General features: G+C 37.0%; 1 protein-coding gene across 3 annotated transcripts in view; it reads right to left on the bottom strand.

Annotated features, from left to right (window-relative positions):
- The window catches only part of gpc6b (glypican 6b), an 89969-nt gene that overhangs the window by 41138 nt on the left and 29717 nt on the right, over positions 1-19114 (bottom strand). For all 3 annotated transcript variants that reach the window (XM_042001572.1, XM_042001573.1, XM_042001574.1), the window contains 2 exons: positions 17318-17709; positions 10480-10645 (listed from right to left, as the gene is read on the bottom strand). In XM_042001572.1, the coding sequence (XP_041857506.1) occupies positions 10480-10645; positions 17318-17709 (558 nt within the window). The remainder of the gene's footprint in view (positions 1-10479; positions 10646-17317; positions 17710-19114) is intronic.

Genomic DNA, 19114 nt, shown 5'->3' with positions numbered 1-19114 from the left:
GGTTTAAAAGGGCCTGACTTTATTATAATAAAAAGTACAGTGTCAGCATACATAATTTATTCCAAAGAAAACATAAAATTCGAAACCCTCCAGCATCAATGTGTGCAGAAAATATTTGTGTGGTCTGACTTTTAGCCACAGGCTGACCACTCACAGGGTGTTAAGAAATGTTATTTGTCAATACTTTATTCACGAGGAATTTTTCCACAAAGGTTTGCTGTCTTGAATTTAAATAAACAGGTTGTGGCTGGCTCCAGTTACCAAGTGAAACAAATTACCAAATTAAGAAGAAATGAGCAGATAAAATCGATGCAGCTTGCTTCCAGTGTGGCGTGACATGTGACGTGCTTCTCCACAGGGAGTAATAAAGGCCTGTAAACACCAATGCAACGAGATTGTAATAAAACTAATAAACAAGCTTAACAGCGCAACCAGTTCACTTAAGAGTGACTGGTTGAAAGTATTGTGAAAGGAAGTATTGTACAGGAAAAAAGTTCCGTTACGGGAAGGAGCTACCTGTCAACACACACAAACACAAACACACACAAAAGGAAACAATGATCACAATATTTGGAGTCTACAATGCTGAGATATTACCGCTACTGTAACTGTCATCAACTGAATCAGTCTGATAATAACAGAACATATACAAAAACAGGCTGCTTCACAACATTCAGCAAAACAAAACAAAACAAAACAAAACAAAACAAAAGAAAACAAAACAAAAGCTTTTGAAGAGTTTTGAAATACAAAACCAGAAATAATTATGCAGTGTCAAAGCGATCATCCTAAAACAGACATCTAGACAGCCTAATGATCTATATATCCCAGAAGACTTGTTAGATGGATCCTGATTATGTTCTGTGCAAGACTCAGGTGTAAACAGACTGACAGCTGTTCTTCAGTCACTCCCCATTTCAGCTAATTAATGTAATTAAAATCTAATCCCATTCTTAATCTCATCAAATTACACATAGTTTGCTTTTCAAAACACATGTTAATTGTGATTAGAGTGTACAGACAGTGGTGTTAATTACAAAAACATACACTTCTTAAAAAAATAAAGGGAACACTAAAATAACACATCCTAGATCTGAATGAATGAAATATTCTTATTATACACTTTATTCTTTACATAGTTGAATGTGCTGACAACAAAATCATACAAAAATGATCAATGGAAATCAAATTTATTAACCCATGGAGGTCTAGATTTGGAGTCACACTCAAAATTTAAGTGGAAAAACACACTACAGGCTGATCCAACTTTGATATAATGTCTTTAAAGCAAGTCAAAATGAGGTTCAGTAGTGTGTGTGGCCTCCATGGGCCTGTATGACCTCCCTACAATGCCTGGGCATGCTCCTGATGAGGTGGCGGATGGTCTCCTGAGGCATCCCCTCCCAGACCTGGACTAAAGCGTCCACCAACTCCTGGACAGTCTGTCGTGCAACGGGGCGTTGGTGGATGGAGCGAGACATGATGTCCCAGATGTGTTCAATTGGATTCAGGTCTGGGGAACGGGCAGGCCAGTCCATAGCATCAATGCCTTCGTCTTGCAGGATACTGCTGACACACTCCAGCCACATGAGGTCTAGCATTGTCACAAGGGGTCTGAGGATCTCATCTCGGTACCTAATGGCAGTCAGGCTACCTCTGGCGAGTACATGGAGTGCTGTGCGGCCCCCTAAATGCCACCCCATACCATTACTGACCCACTGCCAAACTGGTCATGCTGGAGGATGTTGCAGGCAGCAGAACATTCTCCACGGTGTCTCCAGACTCTGTCACATCTGTCACATGTGCTCAGTGTGAATCTGATTTCATCTGTGAAGAGCACAGGGCGCCAGTGGCGCAGTTACCAATCTTGGTTTTCTCTGGCAAATGCCAAACGTTCTGCATGGCGTTGGGCTGTAAGCACAACCCCCACCTGTGGACCTTGCGCCCTCATACCACCCTCATGGAGTTTGTTTCTGACCGTTTGAGCAGACACATGCACATTTGTGGCCTGCTGGAGGTCATTTTGCAGGGCTCTGGCAGTGCTCCTCCTGTTCCTCCTTGCACAAAGGCGGAGGTAGCGGTCCTGCTGCTGGGTTGATGCCCTCCTAAGGCCTCCTCCAAGTCTCCTGATGTACCGGTCTGTCTCCTGGTAGCGCCTCCATTTTCTGGACACTGCGCTGACAGACAAAGCAAACCTTCTTGCCACAGCTCGCATTGATGTGCCATCCTGGATGAGCTGCACTACCTGAGCCACTTGTGTGGGTTGTAGACTCCGTCTCATGCTACCACTAGAGTGAAAGCACCGCCAGCATTCAAAAGTGACCAAAACATCAGCCAGAAAGCAGGAACTGAGAAGTGGTCTGTGGTTACCACCTGCAGAACCACTCCTTTATTGGGGGTGTCTTGCATGTGAAATTGATTGTTAATCGGTGTTGCTTCCTAAGTGGACAGTTTGATTTCACAGAAGTGGGATTGACTTAGAGTTACATTGTGTTGTTTAAGTGCTCCCTTTATTTTTTTGAGCAGTGTATTATTTGTTGTATATTAGAATATTGCTAAAGACTGCATGGTGTAGTTTGCACATTTTTCTAAAATTAATGCACAGAGCAAGTTATGGGCAGAAGTCAGCAAGGATTATAACCACTGGTGGGAGCAAATGGATTAGTTACTGGCTAGTCAGCAGTGTGCATTTAATCCACTGTGTGATTTATTCAGATTTGAATTATTCAGTCCAATATAAAGGGAAGCAATGTATGGCATTCAAGTATTGTTCTGGTAGTAATATACAGCATAATCAATATCATTAATGAGATGACAATCTTAAATCTTAAAGCTTTATTAGTTTCAAGAGCAGCATCTTTTTACATTAGTATAAAATGTAAATGTGGGACCAGCATATAATTCGAGATGGGATGTTTGGGGTTTATGTTATGAATTAAATATCTTGGTCAGATTTTATTTGCTTGTCAAATTAATTTCTTGCTTAAGGGGTAAAGGTAATAAGCTTATGCACAAGGACCTGATATATAAAACAGAGAAGGCTGTTAGTATGGTTGCCTTAAAAGACCTTCTCATTTGGGCAGTATATGCGTTTATTCTTAGCCTGGCAATGTTTTTTCGTCATCTATGTTTAAGTTGGCCTTAATAACAAATCCAACAAAATATTAAACAAAAACATGCAAAAATGATAAGCTTGAGCCTGTTCATTTTTTCTACTCTAGTTCAAAATCAGACACATGAAAAAATTTCTAAATATTCCACATCTCTGAGGAACATATAGCAGTGCTTTCAGACACACATCTGTTTGCCTCTGGCGATGCTAAAACAGCTCCTTGTTGCATCACCCTTGTATTGCAGATAAGGTGAGGCTTGCTTTAATATGAACTGGCATGTTTTTTTTTGTTTTTTTTTCTTCCAAGTTTCCCTACACATTTGAATTTATTTAATGAGAGGGTGTTATTTCTTGCATTGCTATAAGGAACACTTCTACTCTCATGGGCACATCGGCCAGATTTAAATGATTTATCACTTTGGTCAAATTCATTTTCACTTTCAAAATATCTTCTATTCTCTGGTCAGTGAAGCCAAAATGTCAAAAAAAAAAAAGAAAACTGTTGTATGGGAGACTCTGGGAGAAGATGGGAGGTGTTTTCCCTAGTCTCTTTTCAATCAGAATCTTTGTTTTTTTTATCATATCAGTGTATTTGTACAGTAGGATTTGTATTAGCATACAACTTACATACATGAAATTTCATTTAACACTAATTTGTCCATCTTTGCAAAACATGAAAAAGCTTTCCTGACAATTTAACACCCAGAGCCATGTCAATGCCTTTTTGTGTGTTTAGACTTCGAGCTAATTGAAAATCTTTCAACCTATAATGAGCATGAAATGTCACAGCCAAACGATATAGAACTGGCATTTAATCTGCAGCAGGGAACAATAATCCAATTGACAATAGCTCTGATAAAGACAGAAAGAACATCGCTCCAGGTTTAATGGCACCATTGCACAATTATCAAATTCAAGCTGTGTCTAAAGTACTATTTATTGGAGTAAATGTAAACAGTTCTTGTTGGACTGAGAGAGACTTGCATTGTTTTTCCAAGAATCCCCCATATTGACAACTAATAATCTATATTAAGTGCAACACTTCACATCATTTGAGTCTGCATAATCTTCCTGCTTCTGCTCAGGCATTGTCTTGAGATGAAATGGTGACTATTAATAATGCGTAAATGTAGAAGAGTGTCAAGGTTTCACTGCAGTTCTTTAAGATTTCATTTAGGTGATTCCAAAAACCCAGAACAACATGAATGTTTTACTAAATAAACTGATTCAGTTTAAGAATGTAATACGAAAACTGACAGGTGAGATAAATATATGCAGCTTTTTAATGGACACACTGTTTGAGTCTGTGGGGCATATTTTACTTTCATTTCATGTTATTTAACATTGTACATCACATATAATTTTAATTTAGACACTGAGGTATGGTTATAGAGTAATGGAAACAGATTTATTTTTTCCTTTTTTGGGAAGTATGGCTCAAATATAACCACCAGTATAATTTAAATCCAGTCAAGGGGAAAGTGCTGTAGCAGGCTGACTGTTGCAAAGTGCTAATAATAAGTTCCAGCAACACCACCACCCCCATAAAAGGTCATGTGCTGTTGTGTTAACACGCTACAAGCCTGCAAGATGTTTCCTCTGACATGTCTTATATGGTGGTATGTGAAATAGATTAAATACAATTTCAACTAAAATCATTTCAATTAATAACAAAGATATTTGTGCAAAAGGATTAGCAAGAAATGTTTTTATACATAAAACTTGAAAAATTACCAAGTATAACATCTTAAATTTATTTAAGCCAAACTGATATAATTATGTAGAATTGTGCGTATTTATAGTCTTGTAATCATGTGTGGCTTGTTACACGGTGCATCGGGTTTTAAATTTTAGTTGATTTTAGTATGGTGACCACAAAAACAATCGAAATGTCAAATGTGCCTTTTGGTTAAAAGCAAAGTTTTTGACAATTTTTGCTGAAATGGTTCATGCCGCAAACAGCCGCAGGTTGTGGTTTTCTGGTGTTTAGCTCAGAACTGTGTTTGTGTTTAGTCGCACTTAGGGGCAGTGTTATGCTCCATGACTGCTTTTGAAAACACTGGTGTAATGGACAACAAAATTAATTTTTAGAAACACAAGAGAGTATATGAAAATCTACTCAGATACTTTCAAGTACTAAGGATTTAATAAACTTTATTATTGTGTATGTACACTTCAATACACCCCTGCTTTTAGGGAAGTTAACTCACACGGGCATCTGTTAATCCTTTCTGCTGCTACGGTGCAGCTGCACATGCTAAACACAAGTGTGACACTGTCCAAAAAAAAAAAAATTCATTTTATATTGTTTTGCTAAATAACTCAAACTATCTTTGACTGACTGAAATTTCATTCAAATTATTTAGTTTTAAAAAAGAAAATTGGTGAACCTCACTGACCTGAATCACTCTTAAATTAAAAAAATTACTTTTTCTTACAGAACATTATCTTCTCTTTTTAGAGAAAAAAGTCTATTATCACAGTTCTCTTCAAAGCCTAAATGTCTACATGAATAAATTATGACTAAATGAAGTTTAACCTAAAATGATGAAATTTAAATCTCATTGAAAATTAGCTAAAACTCTTTGTATTCTTTCTTTGCTTTCAGCTGCTTACTCTGTGTAATCTTGTGTCTGAATAGTCTTGAGTGGTTCTCACTGACACCCGTATACAGCTTTATGTGGGTGTATCAAGGTCACAAGCATATGCAGGTTCACTTGTGCTAAATACACACATTTAAATCACTGAGTGCCAAATACATCAGTGAGTGTACATTAACTAATCCAAACATATTCTGAGAGCTGGTGCATCAGACAATGTGTCAGAAGGGTGTGAAAAATCATCAGATAAACATTCAAATGTAGAAAACTGTAGTATATTGCCAAGACTGAACAGACTCTGCTTGGATCTGTTAATTTGCTAATACACACTTAATGAGCTAAACAAGACGCTGAAATACCAGGGCATTGTACCTGTGCTTCCCTTCCCCACAGGAATTAAATATCACTTAAAGTAAAACACTGCCTGAAGATCTCTACTTTTTGTTATGCATTGCACAGGACTGTAGAAGCTTTGAGGAGCTCTGTGTGCTTTTTAATTTTTCCATTAAGTAGCATCATCTGATTTGCTCCACATTTGTTCTGTAGCATGACAATGACCCCAAACACAGGGCAAAAGACAGAAATATCTATTTTCAGTCACAAGAGAAACAATGAGCTCAGCAACAGATGGTACATCCCCACAGAGATCTGATCTCAACATCATTGAGTCAGAAAGGGATTACGAGAAGAGAGAGAAGCAAGCAAGACTGACTAAATCCACAGAAAGCAGAAAAGTTCTCAGAGCTACTTCTAACCTACCAAATGAAAACAATGAATGAGTGAAACAGTTTTTCTTTTTGTGTACTTTGTAAACATTCACACTGTTTTTAGCAGCTAAAATGTTAATACCATGGTGTATTTCAACAGCGTGAGGGGTTTAGTTGATCAAATCTTGAGAGAATTTGAATTTCCTGCTGAAAAAAAGAGGCTGAAGCTAAAGCAACAGTCCCTGGAGAATCTTCAGCAGTGATGGTAAATTGAGAGATAGAGGAGAGATCTATTTATCATATCTCTAACCATTTCATAACAAGAAATGTGAGGTTTTGAATGACATTTACTGTAAGCACACACTTCTGATGTGTGATATTACTATGCTCAGTAATGCTGTGCAACGAGCATCTTGACAGCCAAGTATAATTTCACATAATGTAGGGCAGCATTTCTTAGTTCTGGTCATATTTGCTTGGATAAACTTGTATATGCACACTATCACTATGTCACTATCTTGAATTGTACATATTAAAATCCTATATTTTTATTTTCCTATTCATTGTGTATAAATGAGAACTTAACTAAATTACTTTAACACTGAGAACCTTCTCAAGAGCCATATTTACATATTTACACTTGCTCTTATTAAGAGCAAGTGGGATATACTGTAATACTAAAAAAAGGAAAAATTATTTATATCTACCCATATGTCTATTTATGTACATATTTTATGCATAAATGTATACACAGAAACCTAAACACATAGATACAAAATAGACATAAATAAAAGTACTAAAGACGTGCAGGATTTGATTGCATCCTACACGGACTTCACTGCAGGACACTGAGCCGTCTCTTTTTATGAAGTACAGTTACAAACCCAAAAATCAAAAACTCTGGATGCACATCTGGAAAGACACAATCAGTGCTGAGAGGAACATATTTCAGAATATACACTCCGATCCAGATCATTTATTTTTCAGAAAAAGCTGCATATTTCAGCAATACCACATACTGAATCTATTACAACAACGTGGCTTCATATAGAAGCGTCCAGGTGCTGGACTGCCCTGACAACAGTCCAGATCTTTCTCCAAATCAAGTCATTTTCTGCATCACGAAATGCAAAATAAGACAAAAAACCTATCCAACACGCCTCTGCTACAACTCCAGCTGCTGGTCTCCTTTGTTCCTAGATGAGGTGGCTGTAGCTCAGGAGGAAGAGCAACCTGAAAGTCGGTGGTTCGATTCCAGGCTTCCCCTGACTACATGCCGAAGTGTCCTTGGGCAAGATATTGAACCCCACGTTGCTTCCCAATGTATCCATCGGGGAATGAATGTGTGTGTTAGAGCAATAATAAAGCAGTATATAACAAAAGAAGTGCTGCAGTGTGTGCATGAATAGATAAATGTGACATGTGCTGTATAGCACTTTGAGTAGTCAAGATAATAATAATAAATCTTTATTTGTATAGCACTTTTAAAAAATACAGGTTTACAAAGTGCTGAACAGCACACAGCAAAGTAAGGTAATAAAATCAACAATGAAAAGATACATGCATAAAGTAAATAAAAAGGTTATAAAAAAAGCCACTTGATAAAAGTGTGTTTAAGAAGTGACTTAAAAGATGAAACTGATGGTGCCAGCCTTATCTCCTCAGGCAGGTCGTTCCAGAGTCGAGGGGCTCGGACCGCAAAAGCTCGGTCACCTCTGGTCTTGAGTTTCGACCCTGGCACAGCTAAAAGGGACCTGCCTGAAGATCTAAGGCTGCGGGGAGGCTCGTAGGATGTCAGTAAATCTGTAATGTAGCCGGGTGCCAGACCTAAACGAGCTTTAAAAGTAATCAGTAAAACTTTAAAACCAATTCTAAAACGTACAGGGAGCCAGTGCAGCGAGGCTAAAACAGGTGTAATATGTTGTCTTTGCTAAAACCAGTGAGAAGCCTAGTTGCTGCGTTTTCAACAAGTTGGAGGCGAGAGAGGGATTTATTGTCAAGACCGGAGAGGAGGGAGTTGCAGTAGTCGAGTCTGGAGAAAATGAGTGCATTGATAACTTTTCTAAATCGGGCCGGGAGAGGACAGGTTTGATTTTACTGATGGTGTGGAGGTGAAGGAAACAGGACTGGGTGACTTTTTTGATGTGAAGATGAAAATTAAGATTGGAATGAAAAATGGCTAGAAAAGAGCTATATAAGTACAGTCCATTTACCAAGTTTACAGTTTGATGTTAAAAGAGAAGGCGAAGCTGCACATGGCTCATTCTCAACTTTGTTCCTATCATCAAATTCTAGATGAGCTAATGTTTTTCATGAACTATTACATTGTGTAACTTTCAACATTTGATATACTTTCTTCTGCACTGTGAAGAAATTTTTTTCCTCCATATATTTTCACATATTTAATATTAGGATAAACTTCAGTATCATTATTTGTATTAATAAATTGTGTATTCTTCACCACTTAAAGTTCTTCATGCAGACAGAGCATTCAACCCTTACGTTCGGTTCCCGTGAAGTGTGTTTTCTGTTGTTATGACAAGAAATCTGATAATGCTCTTTCATCCAATTTCCTGCCAGGTAATTCAATTAGAACATTTCTTGCAGAAGCTGCAATAGTTCTACTATTTTCATTTTGAATTATGATGCCATAAACCTTCTGTACATCCCCCTTTTAATCCAATAGGCTGGAATCCGTTTATTTCATAACAGCACTTCCTTGTCAAAAGGATCATTTTTCATGATATTATTGGTGTGTTGCCTGAGCTACAGATATCTATAGTCTTGTTTTGTTTATGCAAACTAACATTATAATATGAATTGCAACTTTAACTACACAGTTTCATGCACAGGTGCTAGAAATCCAATGTATTGTTTGCTTCAAGGAAACACCTTTTTTCCTAATCACAGCAGCTTTAGCTCAGCCCAAACGGATGAGTCTATCTAACTGACTGCAGGAATCATCTGGCATTCTATCAAATATTCAATAACTATATGAATTGAATTTATATTTGTGTTGTTTGCATCTGAGCTGACAACTTTCCGCTGAACTACCTCTCAGAAAACTTGACACTCCCTGTGGTGCAGTTCTTCCCTATTACCAGCCACCATTTAGGCCAGCAGGAGAACTGAATCTCATGAATAAAATCTTTTCAAACAAGAAATGCCGATTAAGAAATGACAAATAAGGGACCTTATCTGAGGACCAAATGTAAGTCGATGATGGCAGAGACGGCTTGTCAAAATATGATAGCATAATACAGCAGAAGCTTTAACATCTCAAATAGTACAATATGATGGACTGATTTCTTTAATCCTTCAAACTTAAACAGTTAACATTTTGACCTCAGCAGTCTTTTTTATTCCATTTTTTAATCCAAGGTTTCAACACAACCCTGTGAATGTTTTACAAGGGTATTAAACAGATAGAGCAAAACACATGGATTTAAATATTTTATCTGTTAAATTGAGTTCAATTTAAATATTTAGTGGCAGCTATGTTCTTTTTTTGCCTCCATAAAACATTAGTCTCAAAGCACTTGGATTTCCATACTTATGTGTTTACTCTTTAATGAGCAGAACAAAAAGGTATCAACAAAGTCAAAGAATATTATATTGCTTAAATGCAGTTTTTGCCAAAGTCACCCAACTAGCACCAAAATCTGCAGCTTTCATCTCATTGTCGTAGGTTACAACTCCAAACCAACAGGCTTAAAAGATTATTTAACTCCTGCTATTATTGGTACATATTTTTCAAGTGTTTTATGTCACTTTTTGTTTTAATTAAAAGGCAACATGGCATAAAGCAGCAAACAGTGGTAGCTATTAAAGTGAAAATTGAATCTACAAGTGTCTCATTATTGTGAGTGCTCTTGTTGCATAACATGCTCTCTGTGCTTTTTCCTCATATCCACCACATCCGTTACTTCCATTTGACCACATTATTGAGCCACGGACCCAGCCATTAATACTGTAACACATCTAATTGGCACAAACAGAAATAACGGGACAGCAGAACCAAGTTAAATATAGCTGACATGATATGCTTGATAAGACTTACCAATGTACTGGTTCCACTCTGGATCCAGATCAGCTTGATTGGCCAGGCAACCTTTCATCACATTAAGGCAGTAATTCTTGCAGGACATTACTGCTGGCATGCCCTGACAAAAAGGGCAGTACAGCAACTTTGTCAGTGCTCGTATACATGCTGGAGTGCTGCTTACCTGCAAGGACACAGAGTGAAACAGCAGTCATTAGTGTCTGAGGAGCCCCAAAGAGGTCTACAACAATTTTATTAATGGAATATGATTAAACCATCGATGATCTGTATATGCATGATTTTACATTTTAGCACGTTTTTTTAGTTATGCTCTCTGTTATGTCACATCAAGTTACCCACAGAAATCTCCTTAATTCTATTACTGCTTGAAAATGTTTACATCATTTAGAGAACTGTTATTAAAATAACAGTTCAAAAATATGTATTTGCATACTTAAATGTCTTATGTCAAAACAGAAAGGCTATGTTAGGCTACAAATAAACATCAAACAAAGGGGCTGAAGTAAGAATGCTAAACAGGAGAGTATCCTCAGTCAGAGGCTTCTTCAGATCGCTGCAATAAGGACCACCAAAGGAGGTAATTCCAGCCTACAACAATTGTCTTGGACAATGACAATCACTTTTTTTCAATTAATATGAATATTTGTGCTGTAGAAATTTTAGGCAGGATGTTTTCTTGACCTGAACTGAACTGGGGACCATTTATTGACAAATCCGTTGAAAGAGATAATGGAATGGCTCTCAAGCACTGCGGCCCCAAAACTTTCTAGACATGTTTCCAAGAAACCTTTAAGCCATTCAGAGAAATTTTATCTAGAAAATTTCAGGGCAACATTTTCTCTGAACCAGGGTGTTCAGTTCCAGTCCCCAAGGGCCATAGTCTTGAATGTTTTCAATGTGTTCCTGCTCCAACACACCTGACTCAAATTGATGAGTCATTGTGCAGAACTTCATAGGCTTTTGAATTCATTTAATTTGAGGCAGGTTTGTTGAAACAGGGAAATGCTGAAAACCGGAAGGACTGTGGCCTTCAAGGACTAACTTTAGACGCCCCTTCTTCAGATTTGTAAGAAACTACTATGTGGGTTTTCAGCAGACGGGTAATCCTTCACAACATACTGAAAATGCATGTGCATGCTGTAACAGTATAGCTGTTTTGTTTTCTATTCCGGTGACCTCCATAAACAGCATTGCAGACAACATCAAAATCCAAATGTTATTCATATCAGCACAAAGAAAGAAAACATTGTGCGTTGGGAGGGTGCCTCATTGGCCATCCTCAGCATGCTTTAAAGCCAGCAACAGTTTCCATAAAATACTTCCTGTGTGCTCCAAGCAGGTGCCATGCCATGGTGTTGTTCCACTTTCACTGTGTTGTGAAAACATGTTTGAAATGGAGAATTTCCCACTGTGAAGTGCATGTGTGAACAGCAACTGCTAAGAAAGTTTTTCACGAAATAATTTTGCACAATCCCCAGAAGGTTTCCAGTTTTATGTGTAAAAATGTCTTAAGAAACCTTTCTAAGCGAGGTGCTCATAAAATTGTAAGTGAGACAAATCAAAATCCTATCAGACAGAAAAAGACAGCGCAGTATTTTACTGAGCATGAAAAGCCACTAAAAAAAGGCTGAAACAGCTTCTGTTGGCTAGAAAAGGCTTTTACAGGCTGTAATAACCAAAAAGTGGGTTACTAAAATGTTTTTAAGCTATTTTTTACTTAATGAAATTGGGGATAAAATTAAACTTTCTTTAAAAAGCATAACTTTCTATTTGACAGCTCACAGAACATAAAATGATTTCCAAGACAGACTGAACACATCAACAACACTTAAAAATAAAGGTACAAGTTCAGAGAAGAGTCTTTTATGTCTTTCTAAAGAAGAAAGCATTTACAAGACTTTTCATATCCAAGCAGGCACTTCTATGTAGCCAATTTAAAAGACTTTAGTCTTTTTACTGGATTTACTGTAATCAAAGCTGTCCTGATTTGACTTCAGTTAGCCATCTTGATGAATAGAGGGAATTTGCACAAACTATTAAAACATTTTGTAATTTGACTAATTGTATGAAGATGGTCACTGAAAAAAAATACTGTCAGCAAAAAACTACAACAACAAAGAAAATGAGTCTTCCAATCTTCAGAACGATAAAGTTTGTTTGGATATTCTCCATGATCCATAATGGTGTTCTGTAAAACACCATCCCTACAAGGGACTGGGGGGGGGATGCTCAAGTGAGTGTGTCTACATCTGAGCAGATGTCACTACAAAGCGTTTCCTTTAACAAGTCACAAAATTCACATAAGGAGGCAGAACAGGTGCTTGCATGGCATGAGCACTCTTTTAATTATTTGCATAATCAGGACCAAGACGTAACAAAATACTTTATCCCTTCCTGAATAAGACTAGGTGATAACTTGGTTAGAAATTAAACCTGTAATGTTTGGGGTAAAATATATTTTTTATACACTGCTACAGTTATTTTAATGTTTTACATGCAGTACTATTCATGACCACTAGAAGCTGCATTCTTGAAACATAAGGGTTTGTATTACACAGGGGCTTTCGGGGTACCCTTTTTTCTAAGCATGTACCACAACTTCCAAAGTCATGTGCACATGCATACATATATTAGTGGATGGCAGCATGGTTAAAAACAGGTTTACTGGCCCAAAACCATCTGCTACTGTATGCAGCTGTTGGAATTATAAACATCTGATATAGGGAAAGAATGTTCTTTTAGCAACCACACAAAGCAGCAGATAAAAGGGTCGCTGCTTGGGCAGCACACAGGACACAATAAACAATGCTGCTCTAGATGGTACTAAAGGAAACAGAATGGATCACCTGCATTGTATGTAAAATTTCATGTACTACAGACAAATTAATACTATTCTTTACATAAAGAAACACTGGAAGCCTTATGGGAAAAAAGAATACATACATATATATATATATATATATATATATATGTGTGTGTGTGTGTGTGTGTGTGTGTGTATGTGTGTGTGTGTGTCCTCATGAGACAAACACTATTTACAGTATTTTGTGTTGTTTAATATGCTCCAGGCCTCAATTTTATTTCAGCTCAGTTGTAAGAACAATAAAGAAAAAATTACGTATTTTTGTATTCAAAAGAAAAAAAGCATAAATAAAAAACTTATACAATCCACACATCATACTCCAGCTTGATACTAAATCATATAAAAAGTTCATGACCCCGCTATGTCAACTGATCGAGGGGTTCCCATTTTTGCTTTTTTTTGTATAAATTTCTTTCTTTCCTTATTCATTCTTTTAGGTTTAGTTCCCCATCTTTGGTGAAACATGAAGATTTAAGATAATGTAAGATATACAATTTTAGCTTGAATGAAAACTTCCTGCACCACAATGCAAGACATGACAAGCACTATAATATCGGGTCACTTTCTTCCAAAGCTTGTCTTGTTTTACGTTACTGTTAAAAAACAAAAAAGAATCTCAAAAAGGTTTTTACTTTTAATTAAACTTTGTTTATTTGACAATATTACGTGTAATTACAATTTATATTTGCATATTGAGATTTATTATATGAGAACACCTGGTATGCAAATAAATATTTGATAGCTGAAGTTTTATTGTGATGTTAAAGCACAGTCTTTTTTTATCTTCCACGTTTCCTAATACATCACATACATTTAGAAAGGATTTATTTTTTAGTGAATAATATGTATTGGACTGTTTTTCAGTGGAATCCAAACAACATTAAGCAGCTTATTTGTGCTGAGAAAAATGTATGGTTTCATAACAGAAATAAATACATTTTTCTCAAAGACGTTACAGACGTAATAAAGACTTTTTTAACTTTTTACATGCAGCCTGCCTTCTTTATAAAAATCAATTACACATTAAATCTGTGACTTTAAATTCATAGATCCTCATAACTTGACTCACATCGATGGAAACTTTTTACAGTCTTTAATCAAGAGCATGTTTTCTTTGGTTCTGAAGCATCATTCCCTCCCAAGTCCAGGTCTCCCAGCTGTTTCTTTCTGTATAGAGCGATTTCCCCTCTTCCTTCTCCTCTCTTCCTTCAGCTGATGTGGGCTACTGTCTTATGCAACTTTCCATGAACAGGTACAATGGATAGGACTAATATTGATTAAGATCACTGAGAAATTGATTGAATTGGATTAAACTGGACTATATCTTTAAAGTATGTCAAGATGAGCTCTGCTAAACTGATTTAGTTACATGTACATTGCAGCTAATAATTTTTGCTATATTTTCTAAAAGTGCATAGACATTGATATGCAGATAGTAGAAGAAACAGCTCCATGACTTAAATTAAATGGGATTAGAATAAATTAGACAGCAACTGCTTGGAACTGTTGTAAGTAGATGATTTACAAATGAAAGGGAACTGAATTAAAACATTACATGTGATTTGCTAAATCTGTGATTTTCCCAGCTAACCATAAATCATCTGAAGGTGCCTTTGTAAAGAAAGAAAGACTAGTGAGGTAGTGACAGAATCATATCTGGCACTTTGCTGGCTGAAAACTTTGTTTCACAGCAATCAGAGCTTGAGAAGCAAAAGTACAACAAGAGATGTTTTTGAGCCTTGAAGAGGGGGTCAAACTGGAGAGGTGGTCATTTCCACTAGCAGAAATAAATCTGAGAGCAGAAACACGATTTTTGAGCAGAAGCCTAACATTTCTACATGTAAGATGGGACTTTTTCTGTACAAGTGAGAGTAACTTCTGAACATAAAAACAAGAAATGGGGATAAAATATTACAACCACGACTCTCCCGCAAGCCGTGGATGTAATTAATCAACTGGCCACACAATACATAGAGTTCATAAAGTTTCTATACACATCTCAAGAAGAAGTCAAGAGGGGATTTAATTTTATCATTGGTCTTCCTTACACTATCCGTGCAATAAACTGCATATGTACATATTAAAGCATCCTTGCCAAATCCATTCCCATACTTAGACCACAAGAATATCACTCCATAAATGTCCAACCTATTTGCAACATCCAGAACCATCAACTGAATGTGGTCTCCAACTTACCTCATAACTTCTTCATCTTATAGAAAAGCTCTGTGGGCATGTGCTTCAAACAAAGGGCATCTAGTGACACACTGCTCATCTAGACATATCTTTCAAATATATATATATATATATATATATATATATAATCTGATGTAGTTGTTGAGTATTGTTTTTAAAAATGACTTTAGAAAGGTTTTATTACAATTTGTAAGAAGATAATGATGAATATAGCTTGTGGTTTTTATATTGTCTACTTCTTATGGCAGTGAATGCATTCCAATAATGTACATATGATCAACCCTATGAGAATTTGAATGTTTTAAATTATTGCATATTTAAATTTTGTGTACCTCAAGTAAACAAACAACTGTAATTCAGTAATGATTTGCACATGCTTGAGCTATCTTTGTACATTCTTCTAAGCTTTGTTGGGTTATGTGTCTTATCACTATTTCCAAAAAAAAAAAAAGAAAAAAAAGAAATATAATTCTACATCATCTACTTGAATTCAATATAGTGTATATCCCTACAGCAATAAGCATGGCTGTTACTTTGTAGAGGCGCAGTGAAATAGACACCTCTAGCAGGGTGTCTCTTTTCATTATGCTTACACTCAAACTGTCATGATGAGTTTATACCCTGTGGATCAAAGGGCTGCAGTCCCAGACACATGACCTGGATCTCAGGTCCCACTGAAATGTCAAGAGGTGATGCTGGGACAAGCTGGCTTGTGCAAAACACGGGGTATAACCCACTAAACACGTACTAACAACACATCCTCTGTGACTGCTTCTAAATGAGCCTAACCACTATCACAGGGGAGGGGGAAGCGGAGGTGAAGGAAACATCTTTAAAGTTCACAGAGTGCACTGTGGAGAGGACAGAATAGAAAATGAAAGCTAGATTTAGAAGAGAACACCAGTGTCGACTGCTTCTCCCTATTCTCTCTGATGATTGAGGGTTAATATATTTTATTGGCTCCTGGTTATACTGTGCAGAGGCTCTATAAATATTTATCATGGGGTAGATAATTGAATCAAGCTGATTACAAAACAAATACTGTAACTTGTAGTGCACCAAATCAGTTCTGCTCTCAACTGCCAAGATAGCACACAGAAGTAGCTTTGTTATTGTTTAGTGAGACTAGGTTCAAGTTTTAGCCTTTTTCTTTTCTGTTTATGTAACTGTAGATCATCAGAGCTACACACACACACACACCAACACACATGAAAAGCTGCATTAACATCACATTGCGTCAAACTGAAAACTATGGCAACAGCATGATTAATTGCTTGTGTGTCCTGGGTGAACAAATATTAGTAAAGAGAGCATTTAACATTGTTAGCAGAAATGTCTTTTTTTCTCCTCTTTTATTGTTTGGGCATCCCTCCTGAGCGATCCACGTACTCTTCCATGCTGTTTTCTTGACAACAACTGAATGAGTCGCCTCAAGCTTCACACTTTAAGACAGGCATCAAGAGATCCCACATTAGTCAGAAAGAGTCTGGGAGAAACTAAGAGGAAATGAGTGACAGCTGAAACACAACATTAAGCTTTAAGCAAAGACATTAAGCTTTTTAGAATTTGATCAGGACAGTTTTAATTAATCTGGGGTTAAATTTGGAATATTTTCCTATGGAATCAGCACCTGAAGTCAAATTAAGTAAATATTATCTATTTAATTTTTATCATCATTTTGTGTTTGTGTGTATTCTGTATGTCACATTTGTTAAATGACAGGAGCAAGCAGCTTAAATATTAAATCTTGTAAAAGTGGAATGATTTTTTTCTTACCTTATACACTCTCTGGGCCACTTCTCGGCCAACAGAGAGCCCTTGGACAAATGTGCGTGCAGCGATGAATGCGCGGGTAACCTGAGCCTTGAGCTTCCTGGGCACGTCTCCAAAGGGCTTGAGCTGGTCGGTGTACTTACTGATACACTCCAGATAGTCCTCGGTGATGACATACTGGGAGTTGAGGAGTGTGAACATACGCTCCAGCAGCCGCGACCAAAAGTCATTAAGCATTTCCTCCAGGTTAACATTCCCTCCTGTGTAATAGCGCTTCAGCTCAGCAAACAGGTTCTCAAAGACCTCTGAGTTCTGCATGTAAGGCTTGCCATAAGTCCTCATAAACATCTCATTCAGGGACCTCTCTGTGTTCTCCAGCAGCTCCAGGAAGAATTCTGGGTAAATTGATAAAAAAAAAAAAAACAACAACAAAAATAAAAACATTAATTTTTGTTCAATGATCTTTGCACATTCAAGTACAGTTGTATCAAAAATAGATTGCCATTAAAAATGTATTTTAAAAGAGTATCTTTCTACGTGTTGGAAACATAAAGTCCTGAATTCTTCTTTTTGGGTCAATGTTTTTTTTTTTTTTTTTGTGCCATGACCTTTTTGACTCATCAAAATTGGAATGATGATCTGATAATGTTTCTAATCATCTGCTGCCAGTAATGATGGTCTGGCATTTAAAAGCCAAGACTCAATTTATTCTTCAAAACTCATAAAATAAACTGCCAACTGCTGTACTATAATGCCATTGGAGAGTACCTCACTTTTACCTTCCCAGCTTGTAGGAGAAGCTACACTGGTGGCTGAAAACACATAAAATGCTAGAATGGTGGCAGGATTTAACAGCAGACCAAAATACAATAATTCTTCCTTTAATGTGATTTTACACTAATAAAAACATTGTTCTGCATATCATTTAGGACTTTAAATATAAAGCACTGCAACTTTAACATACAGTATATTCAACTGCAATACCAAAAATAGAAACCTTTCTTTGCAGCTGTATCCATGAACATTATTCACTGATCAGCCATACAGTTTGTTGAACCACCTCTATCAAACTAGTATCACAATACCTAGCATCGTTTCATGTAATTGTGGCTTATTTTATGCCTCCAAACTCTTGTTTCCTGTAGGAGGATCCATGTTGCTATGGGGGATATGCTTGGTCTGCAGCTGTGTAGATATCACTTGTTTTGTTGTTGTGGCTGCTCACTGCGTACAGTTATGTCCAACATAAACTCTCCCTTTAGTTCTGTGACAGTCAAATTCGTTTACAGTGATGTGCCACACTATGTCCAGCAGTAATTCTGTCTGCAGGGTCGTATATAGCAGATTCATATTTGCCTATAGCCTGCCAACTGCTTTTGGTAATAGAGTAACCCCAAAAATCTATCATTTGATTCAGTCTTAGTACATTTGTGTTGATAAGTAGGCTACTAAACTAAGACTCTTGGGTTAGTGGAAAAGAGAAGGGTGATCAAGCTAATAGCAAACACTAAAATGATGGGGGAAAAAAACAACATCTCAGCACGTACTGGCCAAGTAGCAGCATTGAAACCATTGATTCTGTGAATTTTATGACTGGGGTTTTCTCGCAGTTGTAGACTACAGACATAATGCACAGTAGACTTGTAAATCAGCTGCAGCTGCAACCTTTTTTTACACTGAAAGTGTTCTCACACAGCTCACAGGAGCTAGGTCACATCTCAACCCCTATGAGCCATGCACATTACACCCAATTATCATAATGGCTCAGACAAAAGTGTAATGGACTTGAAGTGCTCATTA

This window comes from Melanotaenia boesemani, chromosome 12 (genome assembly GCF_017639745.1).
Source record: "Melanotaenia boesemani isolate fMelBoe1 chromosome 12, fMelBoe1.pri, whole genome shotgun sequence".
NCBI classification, from domain to species: domain Eukaryota; kingdom Metazoa; phylum Chordata; class Actinopteri; order Atheriniformes; family Melanotaeniidae; genus Melanotaenia; species Melanotaenia boesemani.
Note: the sequence above shows the minus strand (reverse complement) of the source record. Positions and strands in the feature narration are given on the sequence as shown.